This window comes from Cucurbita maxima, unplaced genomic scaffold (genome assembly GCF_002738345.1).
Source record: "Cucurbita maxima cultivar Rimu unplaced genomic scaffold, Cmax_1.0 Cma_Scf00007, whole genome shotgun sequence".
NCBI classification, from domain to species: domain Eukaryota; kingdom Viridiplantae; phylum Streptophyta; class Magnoliopsida; order Cucurbitales; family Cucurbitaceae; genus Cucurbita; species Cucurbita maxima.
Window position 1 is genome coordinate 783,307 of NW_019272023.1, and position 15,783 is coordinate 799,089.

The 15,783-nt window shown below is 35.9% G+C and overlaps 2 protein-coding genes and 2 long non-coding RNA genes across 5 annotated transcripts; 2 read left to right on the forward strand and 2 right to left on the reverse strand.

Moving 5' to 3' along the window:
- Positions 1 to 181: 181 nt before the first annotated feature.
- On the forward strand, positions 182 to 3,452 carry LOC111482089 (floral homeotic protein APETALA 2-like). Of its 2 annotated transcripts, XM_023127737.1 has the most exons (10): positions 184 to 1,086; positions 1,170 to 1,195; positions 1,292 to 1,322; positions 1,386 to 1,473; positions 1,576 to 1,721; positions 1,846 to 1,890; positions 1,972 to 2,078; positions 2,191 to 2,288; positions 2,357 to 2,479; positions 3,055 to 3,452. In XM_023127737.1, exons 1-10 carry the CDS (start codon positions 551 to 553, stop codon positions 3,262 to 3,264), a joined length of 1,410 nt encoding a protein of 469 aa, XP_022983505.1. In that variant the 5' UTR covers positions 184 to 550; the 3' UTR covers positions 3,265 to 3,452. The 2 variants fall into 2 exon arrangements, with proteins under 2 accessions (XP_022983504.1, XP_022983505.1); XM_023127736.1 differs by having other exon boundaries at positions 182 to 1,086; positions 1,386 to 1,721.
- LOC111482092 lies at positions 3,348 to 12,651 on the reverse strand. Its single transcript, XR_002718138.1, has 3 exons — positions 12,639 to 12,651; positions 3,583 to 3,590; positions 3,348 to 3,460 (listed from the first exon to the last, which is right to left on the reverse strand). It is a non-coding gene; the product is annotated as an uncharacterized LOC111482092 (long non-coding RNA).
- On the reverse strand, positions 4,273 to 5,175 carry LOC111482091. Its single transcript, XR_002718137.1, has 2 exons — positions 4,879 to 5,175; positions 4,273 to 4,578 (listed from the first exon to the last, which is right to left on the reverse strand). It is a non-coding gene; the product is annotated as an uncharacterized LOC111482091 (long non-coding RNA).
- On the forward strand, positions 7,857 to 15,154 carry LOC111482088 (probable LRR receptor-like serine/threonine-protein kinase At1g67720). The gene is made up of 15 exons (XM_023127735.1): positions 7,857 to 8,178; positions 8,984 to 9,515; positions 9,755 to 10,260; positions 10,401 to 10,530; positions 10,628 to 10,699; positions 10,818 to 10,886; positions 10,964 to 11,035; positions 11,158 to 11,226; positions 11,717 to 11,868; positions 11,950 to 12,191; positions 13,547 to 13,673; positions 13,746 to 13,814; positions 13,912 to 14,098; positions 14,281 to 14,416; positions 14,591 to 15,154. The coding sequence occupies exons 1-15, from the start codon at positions 8,112 to 8,114 to the stop codon at positions 14,921 to 14,923; spliced, it is 2,763 nt and encodes a 920-aa protein (XP_022983503.1). The 5' UTR covers positions 7,857 to 8,111; the 3' UTR covers positions 14,924 to 15,154.
- The last annotated feature ends 629 nt before the right edge of the window (positions 15,155 to 15,783 follow it).

Consider the following 15,783-nt stretch of genomic DNA (forward strand, 5'->3'; position numbering starts at 1 on the left):
AAGATTATTATATTTCCATAAAATATGCCATTAATTGCTTAAAAAAGGTTGTACTAAATTAAAGTAAAAAAATGTATTTTAAACTCAAACTTTAAAAAGGAAAAGAGAGAGAGAAAGAGAGAGTGGTCTGAGTCACAATTGGTGTCCATTGGTCTGATTGATTTAACCTCCACAGTCTCCCTTGTTTTCTTTCATACACCACAGAGAAAGAGAGGAAGAAGAAGTGAGTCCCCCACTTCTCCCTTTTTCTCCCATCCGCCATGGAAATCGAGCTCCACCTCCAATAGAACAACGGCTTCTCCCACTTTCTCTCTCCCTTTCTCTCTCCTCTGCCCCTCACAATCATACTAAAACAGTTATCATTCTCTTTACTGGTGACCCTTTTCTACTCTTCTCAGAATCTCTCTGTTTTTCTTCTCTTCTTCTTCTTCTTCTTCTTCTTCCTTCATTTTCTATCAGTTTCTTTCACCGTGCTTCTATGTTTCTGTAACCACTACTGCAGAGTTGTGATGGATTGATTCAATAAGATCCCAATTATGCTTTGATTTCAATGGCATTTGCAGAACGTGGAGCTTCAAACCCAATGCTGGATCTTAACCTCCAAGTTGTTTCCTCTGATTCGGTTGAGATGGTTACTGAGAGGCTTTTCCAGTTTCCGCCAATTAGAATGGAAAGCGCCGGTAGCTTTAACGGCGATCTTTCTGCCAGCACTACCGGCGACGAGGACTCATCTTCCAACGCTGATGAAGCTTTCCCGTTCGCCTTCGGTAAAGACTGCGCGGTTCAGGAAAACTTAGCGGCCAAGTCACTCTGTATTTCCGATAACCACCGCGATCAGACGATGGAGCTTTTTCCATTAACAGGCGGGTTATCTTCTGGTTCGAGTTCTCAGAAGCAGTGGCTGGAGGTTTCTCCGCCGGAATTTCATTGTTGGAGCGGAGCGCCGGAGCGGAGAATAACAGCACCGCCGGCGCAACAACAGCATCAGCCGATGAGGAAGAATCGGCGAGGTCCAAGGTCTCGAAGTTCGCAGTATCGTGGCGTTACCTTTTATCGAAGAACAGGAAGATGGGAATCGCATATTTGGTAAGGGTTTTAATTCCTTCTCCATATTAGATTGCTTGAACTTGAATCCGTCCATTCTTGAGCACATTTTCTGTCCATTACAGGGACTGCGGGAAACAAGTTTATCTGGGTATGATTTCTTAATGTTCTTCGTTCAAACTTCGATTCTTCATTCTTTCTGATCTAAATCTTGTTCATGGCCATGGCTGTTTTCCTCCCCCTTTAGGTGGTTTCGATACTGCACACGCGGCTGCTAGGTAACTACAAACCATTTATCTTCTCGTTTGCTTGTGTGTTAGAATTCGGATTTTCCATTTCAGGGCGTATGATCGGGCGGCGATCAAGTTTCGGGGGGTCGATGCAGATATCAATTTCAATGTCAGTGATTATGATGAAGATATTAAGCAGGTGGGATTGGCTAAGTTAATACTCATTACTGTCAGAACTTCAAACTCTTTCTCTAACGCCATTGATGAAGAGCTTTACTCTTGGCTGCCATTAATGTCCCAGATGATTAATTTTACCAAGGAAGAGTTTGTTCATATTCTTCGCCGCCATAGCACTGGATTTTCGAGGGGGAGCTCCAAGTACAGAGGAGTCACTCTGCATAAATGTGGGCGATGGGAAGCTCGGATGGGTCAGTTCTTGGGCAAGAAGTGAGTATTCTCTTAACTTTTGGGCAGAACATCCTAGGACTTTGTTTTCTGTGTTTTTGTTGGCTTATGATTCTGGGTTTTTGTCTTGAATTGAGCTGTATTATTGGCTTTTTCCTCCTTGTAGGTACATATATCTTGGTCTCTTTGATAGTGAGATTGAGGCTGCAAGGTCTTCTTAAAATCATTCTTGTTAACCCTTTCAAAAACTTACACCATTTCATTTTAACTTCATGTTTTGCTGTTTAATCAGAGCATATGACAAAGCTGCCTTGAAATGCAATGGTAAGGAGGCTGTCACAAACTTTGAACCAAGTTCTTATGTTGCAGAGATGGCTTCTGAGGCGGCTGGCACAGCAGGTTTGCTCCTTCTCTGGCTATCCAATTTGCTACTTCATCATTTAACGACCTGTTTGCTCGGTCGATCGAGTATTCGGTATCGAAAACTGTGTTGATTATGTCCCATATGCAGAGAACAACCAGATTCTTGATCTGAACTTGGGAATTGCTCCCCCAAATCTCTGTGAGGCTCAAAGTGAGAGCATTGCCATGTTTGAGAGAAGAGCTATGGTAATTGTTTCTCAATGCTGCATTTCGCTTTGTTTTGATGCTTGGCTAACATGTATCTCCACTGGCAGCCTGAGAACTCTGTTTCAGCAGCAATTAGATCATCCCATTCCCAGCCGTATAGCTTTGCAGTGCCTTCCAATTACCATTCTCCTTGGAGTGTTTCAAACTCCAGTTTCTTTCCCAACTCAAGGGTAATTATAATCACTACATACGCCATTTTGTTATATTCAGCTTACCTAGGAACTCCGTAAGTATGTTGTTTTATTATGTGAGGTCCACAAAACACATTTATTTCAGTTCAAGGGTACATATTTCTTTTATTTACATTCAGCTCCTCACGTACTAAGTAGATAAGAGTAGATATATCTGTTTATCATGTGGGGCTCACCTTACTTTACCTAGTTTCTTTTTCTTTCTTTTCTCTCTCTCACATAAAGTAGAAAATTCATCGGGTCGGGTCGACAGATTTGAACCTCTAACCTATTGGTTCGATGATATATATCTAAACCAATTGAAATATAATGTGGGGTTAAAGAGATTTGAGCCTCTAACTCATGTGGTGCTATCACATAAGGTTAAGAGATTTGAACCACTAATCAATTGGTCGATGATATATATCTAAACTGATTGACTTATCATGTGGAGTTAGAAAGATTTGAACCTCTAACCCTTGCTCTATAATGTATATCTAAACTGATTGAGGTATATTTTTTTTTTGTGGATGTTTGAATCAGTAACATGATTAAAATTGGTAAAAAAAATGCAGGAAAGAGCAACAGAGATGAGGATGGGGGTTGGGTCATGGGAGTGGCAAATCCATGGCCACCCAAGTGGAACAACCTCCGTGCCACTCTTCTCTGCTGCAGCATCATCAGGATTCCCTTCTTCTTCTTCTTCTTCTTCGACTGCCATTCCATCAGCTTCATCTGGTGTTGGTGAAACCCATTTCCCAGCAATCTTCTACTGTAGGAGTTGAACAGAGATAGACAGCACCGGGTGGAATGGGAAGAAGGAACACAAATATCTCTCTTCAAATGCATCATTCTTTCTTTGTTTCGGAAAGATTACAGGTAACCCACAGTCTGAGTCTGCTGCCTTATTTTAACGCCAATTATTGATGTATTTTAAGATTCAGTATGTTGAGATTACTGGATGTTCATATCACTCATTTCCTTTGAACTTAAGGATTGTAAAACTGCTTGGGTTTTGCCCTAATCTTGCAAGCTACTCCATGGCTTTCCTTCATTTCCTTATCTTCCATATTTCAGTTTTTAAGCTCTATTTCTTATGTTACCTTTTTACCTAAAAAAAAATTATAAAAAAAAAAAAAAAACCACTGTATTGACGTGGAAATTCTCACTAATAGATGCATTTCTAAACAAGCAGACCAAGAAGACAATATCTACCCGTAGTGGAATTTGGCTATTAGAAATAGTATCAGAACTAGATATTGAGTGGTGTGAATGACTACTCTCCCTAGTAGATGCGTTTTAAAACAAATCTCCTTAGTTCTCTCTAGTAAATACATTTTAAAATCGTGTAGCTAATGATGGCACATATTACTTTGTATAAACTTAAATTTTAAAATAAAAAATTACATTTGTTTTTTTTTTTTTGTTAAACTTAATTGAGAAAAAATTTAAATACAACCAATGTGGTAATGAAAGTTTGAATATCGAACCTAAAAAAAAAAAAGAGTAAATATCCTAATCATTAATCTATAAGCAACAAAAATTTCTAGCATCGTAAGAGAGAGAGAGCATCATACCCATGTTCCTTACACAGTGACGTTGGTGGACCCTACTAATGTGACGAACAGATAGATGAAGTATTCCTATTCCATTAAAAACCTAAAAATTTCTTTTATGATCATGTTTGCTCTAAAACATATAAAATTAATGTGTGGATAACAACCTACAGTAATACATTTTGAGACGAGAATATGCCAGTTCGACATTTTAGTCATTTTTTTTCCGTTTTTTTGGGGCTAAAATATCAATATATTTAGTTAACAAAAATCTTTAAATTAATGTTTATGCATTGTTGTTATTTTAGTCTATGGTGGCAATATTGGAAAAATATAGTTTCGAAATGCAAAAAATAAGTTCGAAATACTTAGCTAAGAATATTCGTCTCATTGCGGGAGAGTCGCATTCATGATCTCTGCCGATCTTCATCGTAGGGCCTGTGCCTACGGCAGTTAAGGCCCATCTCCGCCCGCCTCGCCGGCATCCGCCGTCACCTCCGCCTGCACCCTACTGATCCGTCTTCTCCTTATCAAGCGAAGTTCCTATCGTGTTGTCAGAAAACAAAAAGTCGAAGATGAAAAGTCCAATCGTCAAAATACAAATCCATCCATCAATTATTAGCAACTGTCAGACAGTATTGACTCAACTATTCATTCTGCAAACCCTAAATCGAAAGCATCGCAACGAAATTTCATTCAATTTACCGGTCAGTTCATCTCCTGATTCAGACTTCAGAGCGTCCTCTTCTCATTCACTATCTTATTTTAGCATACCAAGCTATGTTCTTCTGAAATTTGTGCATAAAAATGGTTGAAAGACTGATAATCGAGAACTGTGGTTACCTTGCAGAGTTTTCGTCCCCGATTCACAGAGAATAATCGGTCGTTTCGGGCTCTCCTTGCAGAAGCAGAGGTACATCCCTTTCTCTCTTTAGCGATGGCTACAATTGGTAGGCTCCTTTCTGGAGGCAGACAAGGGATTAAAAGCTTTCGCCTATCAATTGCGTGACAAAAATGTTGTTTCAGAGCAGTGAAGATGGCGATCGGATCGAGATATGAAGCTTCGGTTCTTCGCTGCTGCGGCTGCTCTCTAAATATTTATAGGTACTCTAGTTACACACGTCACTTCTCAAAATAGTTTCTCCTTTTTTCATTTTTTAAAAACTAAATTATAGAATTATTTATCAATTTAACTCTCAATACTTTTAATAATATCTTTAAATTATGTAAATAAATTAGAAAATGTAAGTATTTTGTTTTAAATTTGCTATCCACTTTTAAAAATTTTATTAATAATTTTAACACAAATATTTAAAAGTATCGTTAATTTCAAATTATTCCCCCATACAAAAATACCTATAAATTTCACATTCCATGGACCGATTTCAGCCCAATTAGAGATGGGCCGCCCATCTCTTGTTGGGCGGCCCACTAGAGTGAATCACTAATTATTATCCTGGGGTTCTAATGGTCTGAGAATAACTTTTTTTTTTTTTTTTTTTTTATCTAATGATTGTTAAATTATGAGCATGAATTTTAAAAGGAATTTTTCTTAAAATTATGGACATAAATTACAAAATTAGAGACACGTGGCAAAGTATATACCATAATTCTCATTCAGAAACTTGACCACTAAGCAAGTGTTAGAAAAAAGTGAAACAGTCATGTGAAACGCATTATCTCTTTGCCGTTTTATTGCTTTTTACTTTTTAAAAATTCTAAAAAATACAAAAATATAAAAATTTAAATACAGCTAAAATCATATAACACATTAGCTGTTAGCATTTGATTCCACTGAGCAAAGGAAAAGGGGTCCTCAAAAGGAAGAGGTATTAAGCATCTTTATACCAAAGCTTTTTTCTCTTTTATTTCATTTTAATTTAATTTTTTCCCTCCCATCCGTTGTGTTTTAAAGGCAAATAATCAAGAAAATCCATTAAAAATATATATATTATAATTAATATTTGCAAGCTTCCCTTTATTTCAATTTTATTTGTATATTGGCGTCGAATTGAAAATACCAATTATACTTAAAATTAGGTGGAAAGTGTTAAAAGAAAGACACTCGAATGGAATAATCGGCCTAATTTTCGACTAAAAAGTGAAATAAGTATAATCAAAATAGATTTCTTAAAAAAAAAAGAAAATCTTAAATCCGAAGAATCTCGAAATAAAAAAACAATGGAAGTGATAGCAATGCAGCTAACTTAATACTAGCAACATAAAGCGTTAACTTCCACATTATATTATTCATGGTAATATTCTCATAACACCACATCGTCATCAGTTTATAGGTTCTCATATAAAGTTTGAAATAATGTGGGATTACGCTATTAAAAGGATTTTATTTTAAACGTTAAATAAGCGGATTTGCAAAGATAAATTTTAAAATTTAATATCTGAAGTAAAAAATTAAAATAAATTATATTGAAACAGAATTAAAGTAAATACTTTTTTTTTCAAATTCAAAGAATTAAAGTCTAAAGACATAAAAGCTAACTCTTTTTTCTTTTTTTATTTTCGATATTTTTTTTTTCAACACAGACAGAAAGTTACTTTGAATCCTAATCAATTGGTTTTCTTTTCGGAATTCACTATTAATTCCCGCCAACGAGCCGGTCAATCCGGTTCGCCGGTTCACCTGTTTTATTCTTTTTTTTTTTTTCCGTACGCCCAACCAAACCGACAGCACGTGCGCAACATTCGATGTTCGGTTTTTCTTTATCCTTTTCCGATATTCAATAATTAACAATAATCATCAATTTAACCCCTAAATTATCTTTTGATTAATAATTATTGACTATTATTCTATTTTTACCTTTCCAGCTGAAATTAGATGCATTGTGACGCGGATGCAACCTAGTGGTGGGGCCCATCTGCACTAAATCACGTTCGTCCACGTGGACAGCCTACCGTACCTTGTTGTCTCACTCCAGCTTTTTCATCCTTGTATATTTGTAATCTCACCTTTCTGCTGGGTCCCACGCATCCCCATGACCCGATCCTGTCAAAAAAAAAAAAAGAAATTAATTAATTAATTAAATTCAATGAAATTAATAACTAATATTAAGTTAAACTATAATTCAATATTTATGGCTTTGTTTTGTTCAGTTTCTTTGGTTTTATTATTTATTTATTTACTTTTATATAGATTTTTCTACCTCTTTCATTTAAGTCTATATTTTAATATAGGTAGCAATTTATAATGATGTAATTCTCCCACCATTCACAGAACAAATAGTATTAAAGCGGTACATCTCCTAATAAGATGTAGTTCGAGGACGAACGAATCAAGATGAAAGCTGGTGGACGTATAACACCCAAATAAAAGAAGAGTACATGAATTAATCGATGAATAAGAGTAATTACGATAATAAGATCTTAAAAAAATTGTAAATTACTACTTATACTAACAACGTACATATTTTTTATGTTCTGATCTTAAAAACTCTAAATTTAATATGGTTTACTTTGAAAATTTATATGTTGAGAGACATTTTGAAAATGAAAATGTTACAAGAAAAACATAAATACAAACTATTATATTGATTTGTGGGCGAGAATTTGATCGATGTCGCAGACAGGATATAACTATTTATATTTGATTTTTTTTTTTTTTTTGAAATCATGCTTATTTTCTTACCGTTTTTTTTTCCTTGTCGTAAAAATATTTAAATTTATAATTAATTTTTTTAAAATTAGTTTGAATTTTCTTAAAAAATTTAAAGAAATATATACCTCACACTAATGTTGGAAGGTTTATTTAAATAAATAATAAAAAATATAAATATATTATATATATATAACAGAATCAGCCGAGCTCGGAGGAGGGAGAGAGAAGGCGCCAATTCGACTCAGTCCAATCTCTCTCTCTCTTTCAATTATTCCATTTCGCAAATGATTATTGAATTGAAGAATTGTTAATAATAATACCCATCGTTGTTTCTTGCTTACTTTACTCTCTGTGCGCCACTTTCTTGCCCTTCTGTTCTCTTAAGCTCTCAAATCGCTTCAATGGCTTCAAGAATGACGGATATCTGAATCTTCTTTCCAATCGTTTCTTCACGCTCGCTAGAATGGAGACTAAGCTTCTGCTTCTTCTTCTTTTTTTTCTTTTCCACGCATGCTTTGCTCAGATGCCAGGTATCTACTCCATCTTTGTTTTTCCAGCTTCTTCAGTGATTTTCTATGCTCCTTGGACTTTATACTCGTTTTCGACTAACTTTTATGTCGCGAGGTTTATCGAGCTTTGCGGTTGTTGGTTTCTTTGTTTTTGTCAAGCTTTATATGGCGTTATCTCCGAGTCTTCAGTTTTCACTCTTTCCGGTCTGCTCAATGGCTGTTGCAGTGTTTGTTAGATTCTGGCTTGTTGTCTATGAAGAATGCATTTTAGATGTCTTAGAACCTATCGCTGCCGTCACCATTACCTAAACTTTTGGTTTTAGTTGATGACTGGCGCTTTCCATTCTTGAACGTTGATTGAAAGTATCCAAAAGAATACATCCAATTACGGAAAGAGCTTGATTATATTGATGCTAGATATCCTTTCTGGTATTTGAATCTTGTTGCTGATATTCTGATGTTTATATCTTGGACTCGGTGTTGACTAACTTGATACTTTGTACCGCATGGTTTTTTAATATTTAATGTTGGAGTGATTTTTAATTGTTCCCTCTTCCCTTTGAACATTTCTGTGTCAATTTTTCTTTTACAATTTTTTCATCCTTTTTATTTGGTTGTCGTTGTATGAAGCTTGCCAAATTCTCTTTGAACATTACTTTACAAGTTCTAAGAATTTCTTCATCTTTTTTATTTGGTTGTCTTTTTGAAGCTTGCCATGCAGTAATTCTTACCATGTTTATTCTCGATATGAACTATAGAGATCGTTAAACCGAATGGTTAAGTATTTACTACGAATCTAAAGTATTCTGTATGTTGTGTGGAGTAGGGTTTGTAAGTTTGGACTGTGGAGGTCAAGAAAGTTTCACTGACGATATTGGTCTGGAGTGGGTTCCAGATACTCAAATTCGTTTTGGAGAAGCAATTAACATTTCTGTTGTAAATGAGACAAAGAAGCAATATTTGACCTTAAGACACTTCCCTGCTGATTCCAGGAAGTACTGCTACTCACTCAATGTCACTAGTAGAACACGTTACCTTCTCAGAGCAACATTTTTATATGGTAACTTTGACAATAACAACGTGTATCCAAAATTTGATATTTCCCTTGGGGCAACTCACTGGTCAACAATTGTCATATCTGATGCCAACACTATAGAAGTTCGAGAGCTCATATTTCTGGCTTCAACTCCAACAGTAAGCGTCTGTTTGTCAAATGCTACAACTGGGCAGCCATTCATATCCACGCTTGAGCTTCGACAATTTAATGGCTCTACCTACTATACTGAATTTGAGGATCAGTTTTACCTGAGTGTCTCAGCAAGGATTAATTTTGGTGCAGATTCCGAAGCTCCAGTAAGGTTAGTCATCACTTGTAGTATCGTTGCTTTCTCATATACTCATATATTATAGCCGCAGGAATAGGTCCACAAGCAGCCAGCAGTAAATAAATAAAACAATCAATAACTGGATTTTTATTTATTTATTTATTTTTTTTTACCATGCTTCGTAGTGCCATCTATTGTGAGAATGCTTTTAATATTTATATAAAGATCAATTTTTTTTTTAATGTATTAGTAACATGAAACCATCACGGCAGGTATCCTGATGATCCATTTGACCGGATATGGGAGTCAGACTCAGTGAGAAAAGCAAATTACCTTGTTGATGTTGCTGCTGGTACAGAAAAAATTTCCACTAAAATGCCAATAGATGTAGATAGAGATGAAAGGCCACCTCAAAAAGTTATGCAGACGGCTGTAGTCGGAAGAAATGGTTCATTAACTTACCGGTTAAATTTGGATGGTTTCCCTGGCTTTGGATGGGCTGTCACCTACTTCGCAGAAATTGAAGACTTGGGTCCAACTGATACGAGAAAATTCAGGCTTGTACTTCCCGGCATGCCTGATATCAGCAAAGCTGTAGTCAACATTGAAGAAAATGCTCAAGGAAAATATCGGCTTTATGAGCCTGGTTTTACCAACTTAACCTTCCCTTTTGTATTATCTTTTCGGTTTGGGAAAACATCGGATTCTTCGTTGGGACCTCTGTTAAACGCTATGGAGATTAACAAGTATCTTGAAAAAAGTGATGGTTCTCTAGATGGTAAGCCTAAATTCAAATTGGTTTTAAGTTTAAACTATCGTATGTTATATATTTATTGGTCCTATAATAGTGTATTTATCTTTGCTGATTATGTTTGCTAATAATAGTGTATTTATCTTTTTACATTTGCTAAACTTCAGGAGCAGCTGCTGCTAGTGTAATTTCAAAATTTTCATCTTCAGATTGGGATGAAGGTGGTGATCCATGCATGCCAGTTCCTTGGTCATGGTTGCAATGTAACTCTGATCCACGGTCAAGAATAGTTAAAATGTAAAAGTTGTTGCCATTTCAGCCATTTTTCAAGTCTATTTATGCTCAACTATATTTGATCATTCCAGTTACTATATCTTCCTTTGGCACTTGTTAGTTCATTGTCCAAAAAGAATTTGACGGGGAGCATCCCCACAGACCTTGCAAAGTTGAGCGGTTTAGTTGAATTGTAAGTTCCATTTTGCGTATAACATTTTCTTGGTTGTCCAATTGTCTTATTTCCATTCTACATCCATAAAGGTTCATGTCTCTTTTGGTTTCACCATCTGTTTGTGGCCTCTATGCAGATGGCTTGATGGAAATTCGTTCGTAGGTCCTATACCAGACTTTACTGGATGCGCGGACTTAAAAATCCTGTAATCTCAAATGACTTCAATTATATCTCATATTCTGTTGAAGGTTTTTAAGCTGACTGAGATATTTGTTTCTTTAGCCATCTCGAGAACAACCAGTTGACTGGAGAGTTGCCTTCCTCTTTAGCAAATCTACCAAGTTTACGGGAGCTGTAAGTATTGAGGATTTTCTTGCCATATGTTTGAATTGACTACTTTGTAGTATTTAACAGAGTTTACATTTACAGATTCCAAGTGAGGTGTTTAATATATTTCATGTATCTGATGGTTGTAGGTATGTTCAGAATAACATGTTATCTGGAACAGTGCCTTCTGGTCTTCTCAATAAAAACCTAGTCATAGAGTGAGTTTCTGATTTATACTTGGTCTATAGATTGTTTCATTGTGCTCTTAAATTATCCTGAACTTTGAATTTTTTTTGGAGGTGAATTCTTGTAGGTTGTGCTTGAAAGTGTTGTGGAAATACTAGATGATTTGAGATTAATAAATATTCACTTGTGAATTTTCCTTCTTTCAGATTGTAAATCATTCCTAGTCTGCAATATATGATCGTATTTATTTATACAAAGCCTTAGAACTGTGGGTCAATGCTAGGTAAAATAATCTTAAAAGTGATTTTTTCAAGGAAAATAAATTCTTCGGGCCTGCCTAATAAGTCCTGGGATGACTGCTGCAAGCAAGCAGGTTTTTGTCTGAAATGGATTGTCATTTTTAAAATAATTGTTGTTTTGCCAAAAGCCTTGTTACCCTTTGTATACCAACTATTTAAGGTTTTGAGCAAGTTCATTACTCTCTATACTTGCCTTCACTATGTGCACTCGTTTGATTAACAGCTACTCTGGAAACATCAATCTTCATGAAGGGGGGAAAAAGAACCACGTTTATATCATTGTGGGTTCAGTAATTGGTGCTCTTGTCCTCCTGTTGGCTACTGTGGTATCTTGCTACTTTTTGCAAAAAGGAAGAAAAAGATATCAAGAACAAGGTACATACAGAAACTTTTTCCTTTCAAGAACATGAGTTGATTTGACATGGTTATGTATATTTAAAAAAATTAATTTAGCAGATCTACTTGAAGAATCCTTGCCTGTACAAAGATTTGCCTCTTCAAAGGGTGATGCCCCCAAGGAAACCGCACATTGCTTCAGTGTTAATGAAATTGTAGAAGCAACAAGAGATTTTGAAAGAAAAATTGGGTCTGGAGGTTTTGGTGTTGTATACTACGGGAAATTAAATGACGGAAAAGAAATTGCAGTTAAAGTTTTGACTAATAACTCCTTCCAGGGAAAGCGGGAATTTGCGAACGAGGTAATATACGTATAACGGATCCTCCATTCAATTCAGTCGTTATACTTGAATTGTCATTTTGTGATTTCCATTAATACATTGGTCGTGTTGGCGGGTTACACGATACTTTCTTATATCATTTGTTCTTTTTCTTTCGTGTCAATTATGTTGTAGAAACTGGAGAGGACCACGTGGGACTGACTAAATCGTGAGTCTTGTGACTGATGAGATATTAAGTGTTGGGAGAAGGTTAAGCTAAATATTTGTGCACAACCATTTGGGAGAACTTTTAGTGGGATCTACTAGTGCTATAAGAAATGAGAGAAGAGGGCCTAGGGAGGGGTATGCTGTCGGGAAAAAGTTAGAAAACCTTCAAGCGTGGGAGCAAGCCAATCATTCTGAAAATTTTGCAATTTTGTGTCTTCCTATTGAATCAAATGATACAAATGAGGAACTTGCTCCTTTCACTTTTATATCTTCAATATTTCACCATTTAAACCATTAAGAAGGTCTGTTTTTCAGCCTAGCTCCTTACCTCTGCCGTTGAGTCTTGAGTTGGAACTCAATATGTTGTTGAGGCTGTGTTAGGAGTTCATCTTGTGCCTGATTATGATTCTCAAGCTTTGGTGGTCCTTGTACAGTGGAACATGCTAGCATCATCATTAAGGGAGAACTTTGAATTTCTAAACTAACACCTTCCTATTTTCCACCTTGGACAATGTGGAAGTGTTGGCAGTAGGTATAGATAGAAGCATAAGCATTCACGCAATCAATTTACATACACAAGGATATACTGGTGGCCTGTTAAGTGTAGGGAGAAGAGTATGCTAATCATTTGAACAATACTGTCAGGGAGAGTGCTTAATCGGTCCTCAATCTCCACAAGGGAGGGACGAGAGAGGGAGCCAAGGGGAGGGTAGATTGTAGTTAGGAAGAGTTAAGAAGACTTTCTAGCTTTAGAGAGCACGATTCCTTTTGGATTGTTTGGCCATTGTGCTCCTTTCCCTGTCTAATCAAAGATAATCAGCTGTTCTTCATCTATAGTTTAATGCAATGCACTAACATGGGACATAAAAAATAGTGTTAAAATACCTTTCTGGTGATGTACTTTCAAATGTCCAATTTTAGTCTTAGTCCACGTACTTTTCATAAATTTTAAAATACCTTTTTGGTGATGTACTCTCCGCATGGACAAAATGCTTTTTGAGAAGGAGACTCTGACCACTGTCTTTCAAATAATTAGTGCAAGAAACAACAAAAATAGAACGTCTAGATGTCATTTTCCTTTCTTATTGCATTGAGTGGATTATTAGATAAAACCTAATGACATTAGAAATTGATATTTGTGGCTGATGGATGACCAATTTGTTTTGAAGGTGACTCTTCTTTCAAGGATTCATCACAGAAATTTGGTACAATTTCTTGGATATTGCCAAGAAGAGGACAGAAGTATGCTTGTCTATGAGTTCATGCATAATGGAACTCTCAAAGAACATCTTTATGGTAAGCCCGCATGTTATGTTTGCAGAGAACAATGCAGGTTCAGAAGCCAACTAACTTCTTGTTTGTGTACAGGTCCACTAGTACGGGAAAAAACTATCAGTTGGATTAAGCGCCTCGAGATTGCTGAAGATTCTGCAAGAGGTTTGGATAAAAGCTATATGAATCTTGTTTTGTCATGTGCATGGAAGAATCTTCCTTGAATATTTTCCTCAACACATTCTGCTTGTTATGTTTTCAGGGATCGAGTACCTTCATACAGGTTGCATACCAGCAATTATTCATAGAGATCTGAAAAGCAGTAATATTCTCCTTGACAGGCACATGAAAGCAAAGGTTTCGGATTTTGGTCTTTCAAAGCTTGCGGTGGATGGTGTCTCCCACGTGTCCAGCATCGTTCGGGGAACTGTAGGATATTTGGATCCAGAGTAAGCTTTTCACCCCTTGAGAATTAATAATTTTTCCTGGGGTAAAGTCATATATATAAATTGGTTGGCTCGACATACCATTACAGATGTGGGAGTGCGTTTAATCTAATGTAATTCTGATTTTTTTTTATTGCTAAAAATTCTTATTTGGTGCTTTCCTTGTTGCGTTATTTTATTATCAGGTATTATATCTCTCAGCAGTTGACAGACAAGAGCGATGTATATAGCTTTGGCGTTATTCTTCTCGAGTTGATATCTGGTCAAGAAGCAATATCTAATGTAAACTTTGGTGTTAATTGCCGCAACATCGTCCAGTGGGTGAGTCTTGATTCCTGTAACAAAAGTACAAACTGTAACAGATATGGTACTCAAGCCGTTTAATTCTTTTGGTTCTGTTAATGAGAAAGGAAATATGGTGCACAGTCCAAATGTGGCAAAATCTCATGAAATGGATTGTGAATGGTGCACATTGATTGATTGATTGTAACGCAGGCAAAGTTACACATCGAGAGTGGGGACATTCAAGGAATCATCGATCCATCGCTACGCAACGAATATGACATTCAATCGATGTGGAAAATTGCAGAGAAAGCGTTGATGTGTGTCCAGCCACATGGGCACCTGAGGCCATCCATATCTGAAGTGCTGAAGGAGATACAAGATTCACTTTTGATTGAAAGGGAAGCTACTGCAACTAGAGAAGGTAACTCTGATGATATGTCTAGAAACTCAATCCACTCTTTGAATATGGGATCTCTTGATTTATGTGGAAACGAAAACTACGTGTCGTTTGACGAATCCATGGCTCGACCTACTGCAAGGTAGTCGTCGTCATTGTAAAAACACATTATTTTAGCATTCTTTTTGCTTGCAGCAGTTGGGTCACAAAGTTTGTGAATGTCCCATATTTTTTCACTCTTCTTACATATCTCCTTAAAATAGATGAAATGGATGGATAGCTAGTTGTAAATTTTTGAACAGCTTATTTTTGGAAGGGCTGTCATTGAGTACTCCATTTGTCATGATTTTGTGGTTTTCACCTGGAGTGATTTACAATCCATATAGTTTTGTGGAGGAAAAAAGAACTATAAAATACACCACTATTTATGCTCAAACATAATAACTCGTATGGTTCTTGATTCTCTGTAAATAAAAAAAGTTGATGAATCTCATTCTCCTTATTCTATTAACCCACGTTTTTTTTTTGTTTATTTTACGACATCTGTCATTTTTCATCCATTTTTTTATACATTTTGGCACGAATGAGAGCCATAAATGGAATCCGAGCCAAATCTAGAGCTAGTTGAGTGGAAATGGGCATTCCTACAACGGTCGATTAATTTGTGGGAATCTAAAATTCTTTTGAGATATGCATATAGATCAACATCTTAAAATACTTTGTACAAAGATATTTCAAATAGTTTTGATGCTCCTAGAATTTCAAAGATTCTGATACTAAAAATTTATTTGGATGGAATTAAAGGCAATTATATACGTTTTCGGTATCGTAGATTATGAATTGATAGATTACAAGCTTAATGTATACCCTCTAAAAAAATTTAAAATTTTGAAATTTTGAGTCAATAGTAATACAATTTTTAATTTTTTTTTTTTTTTTTTGAAGGAATAGCATGGGCATATAATCTACTTAAAAACTATAAAAAAAATTCTTAAAATTAGTTTAA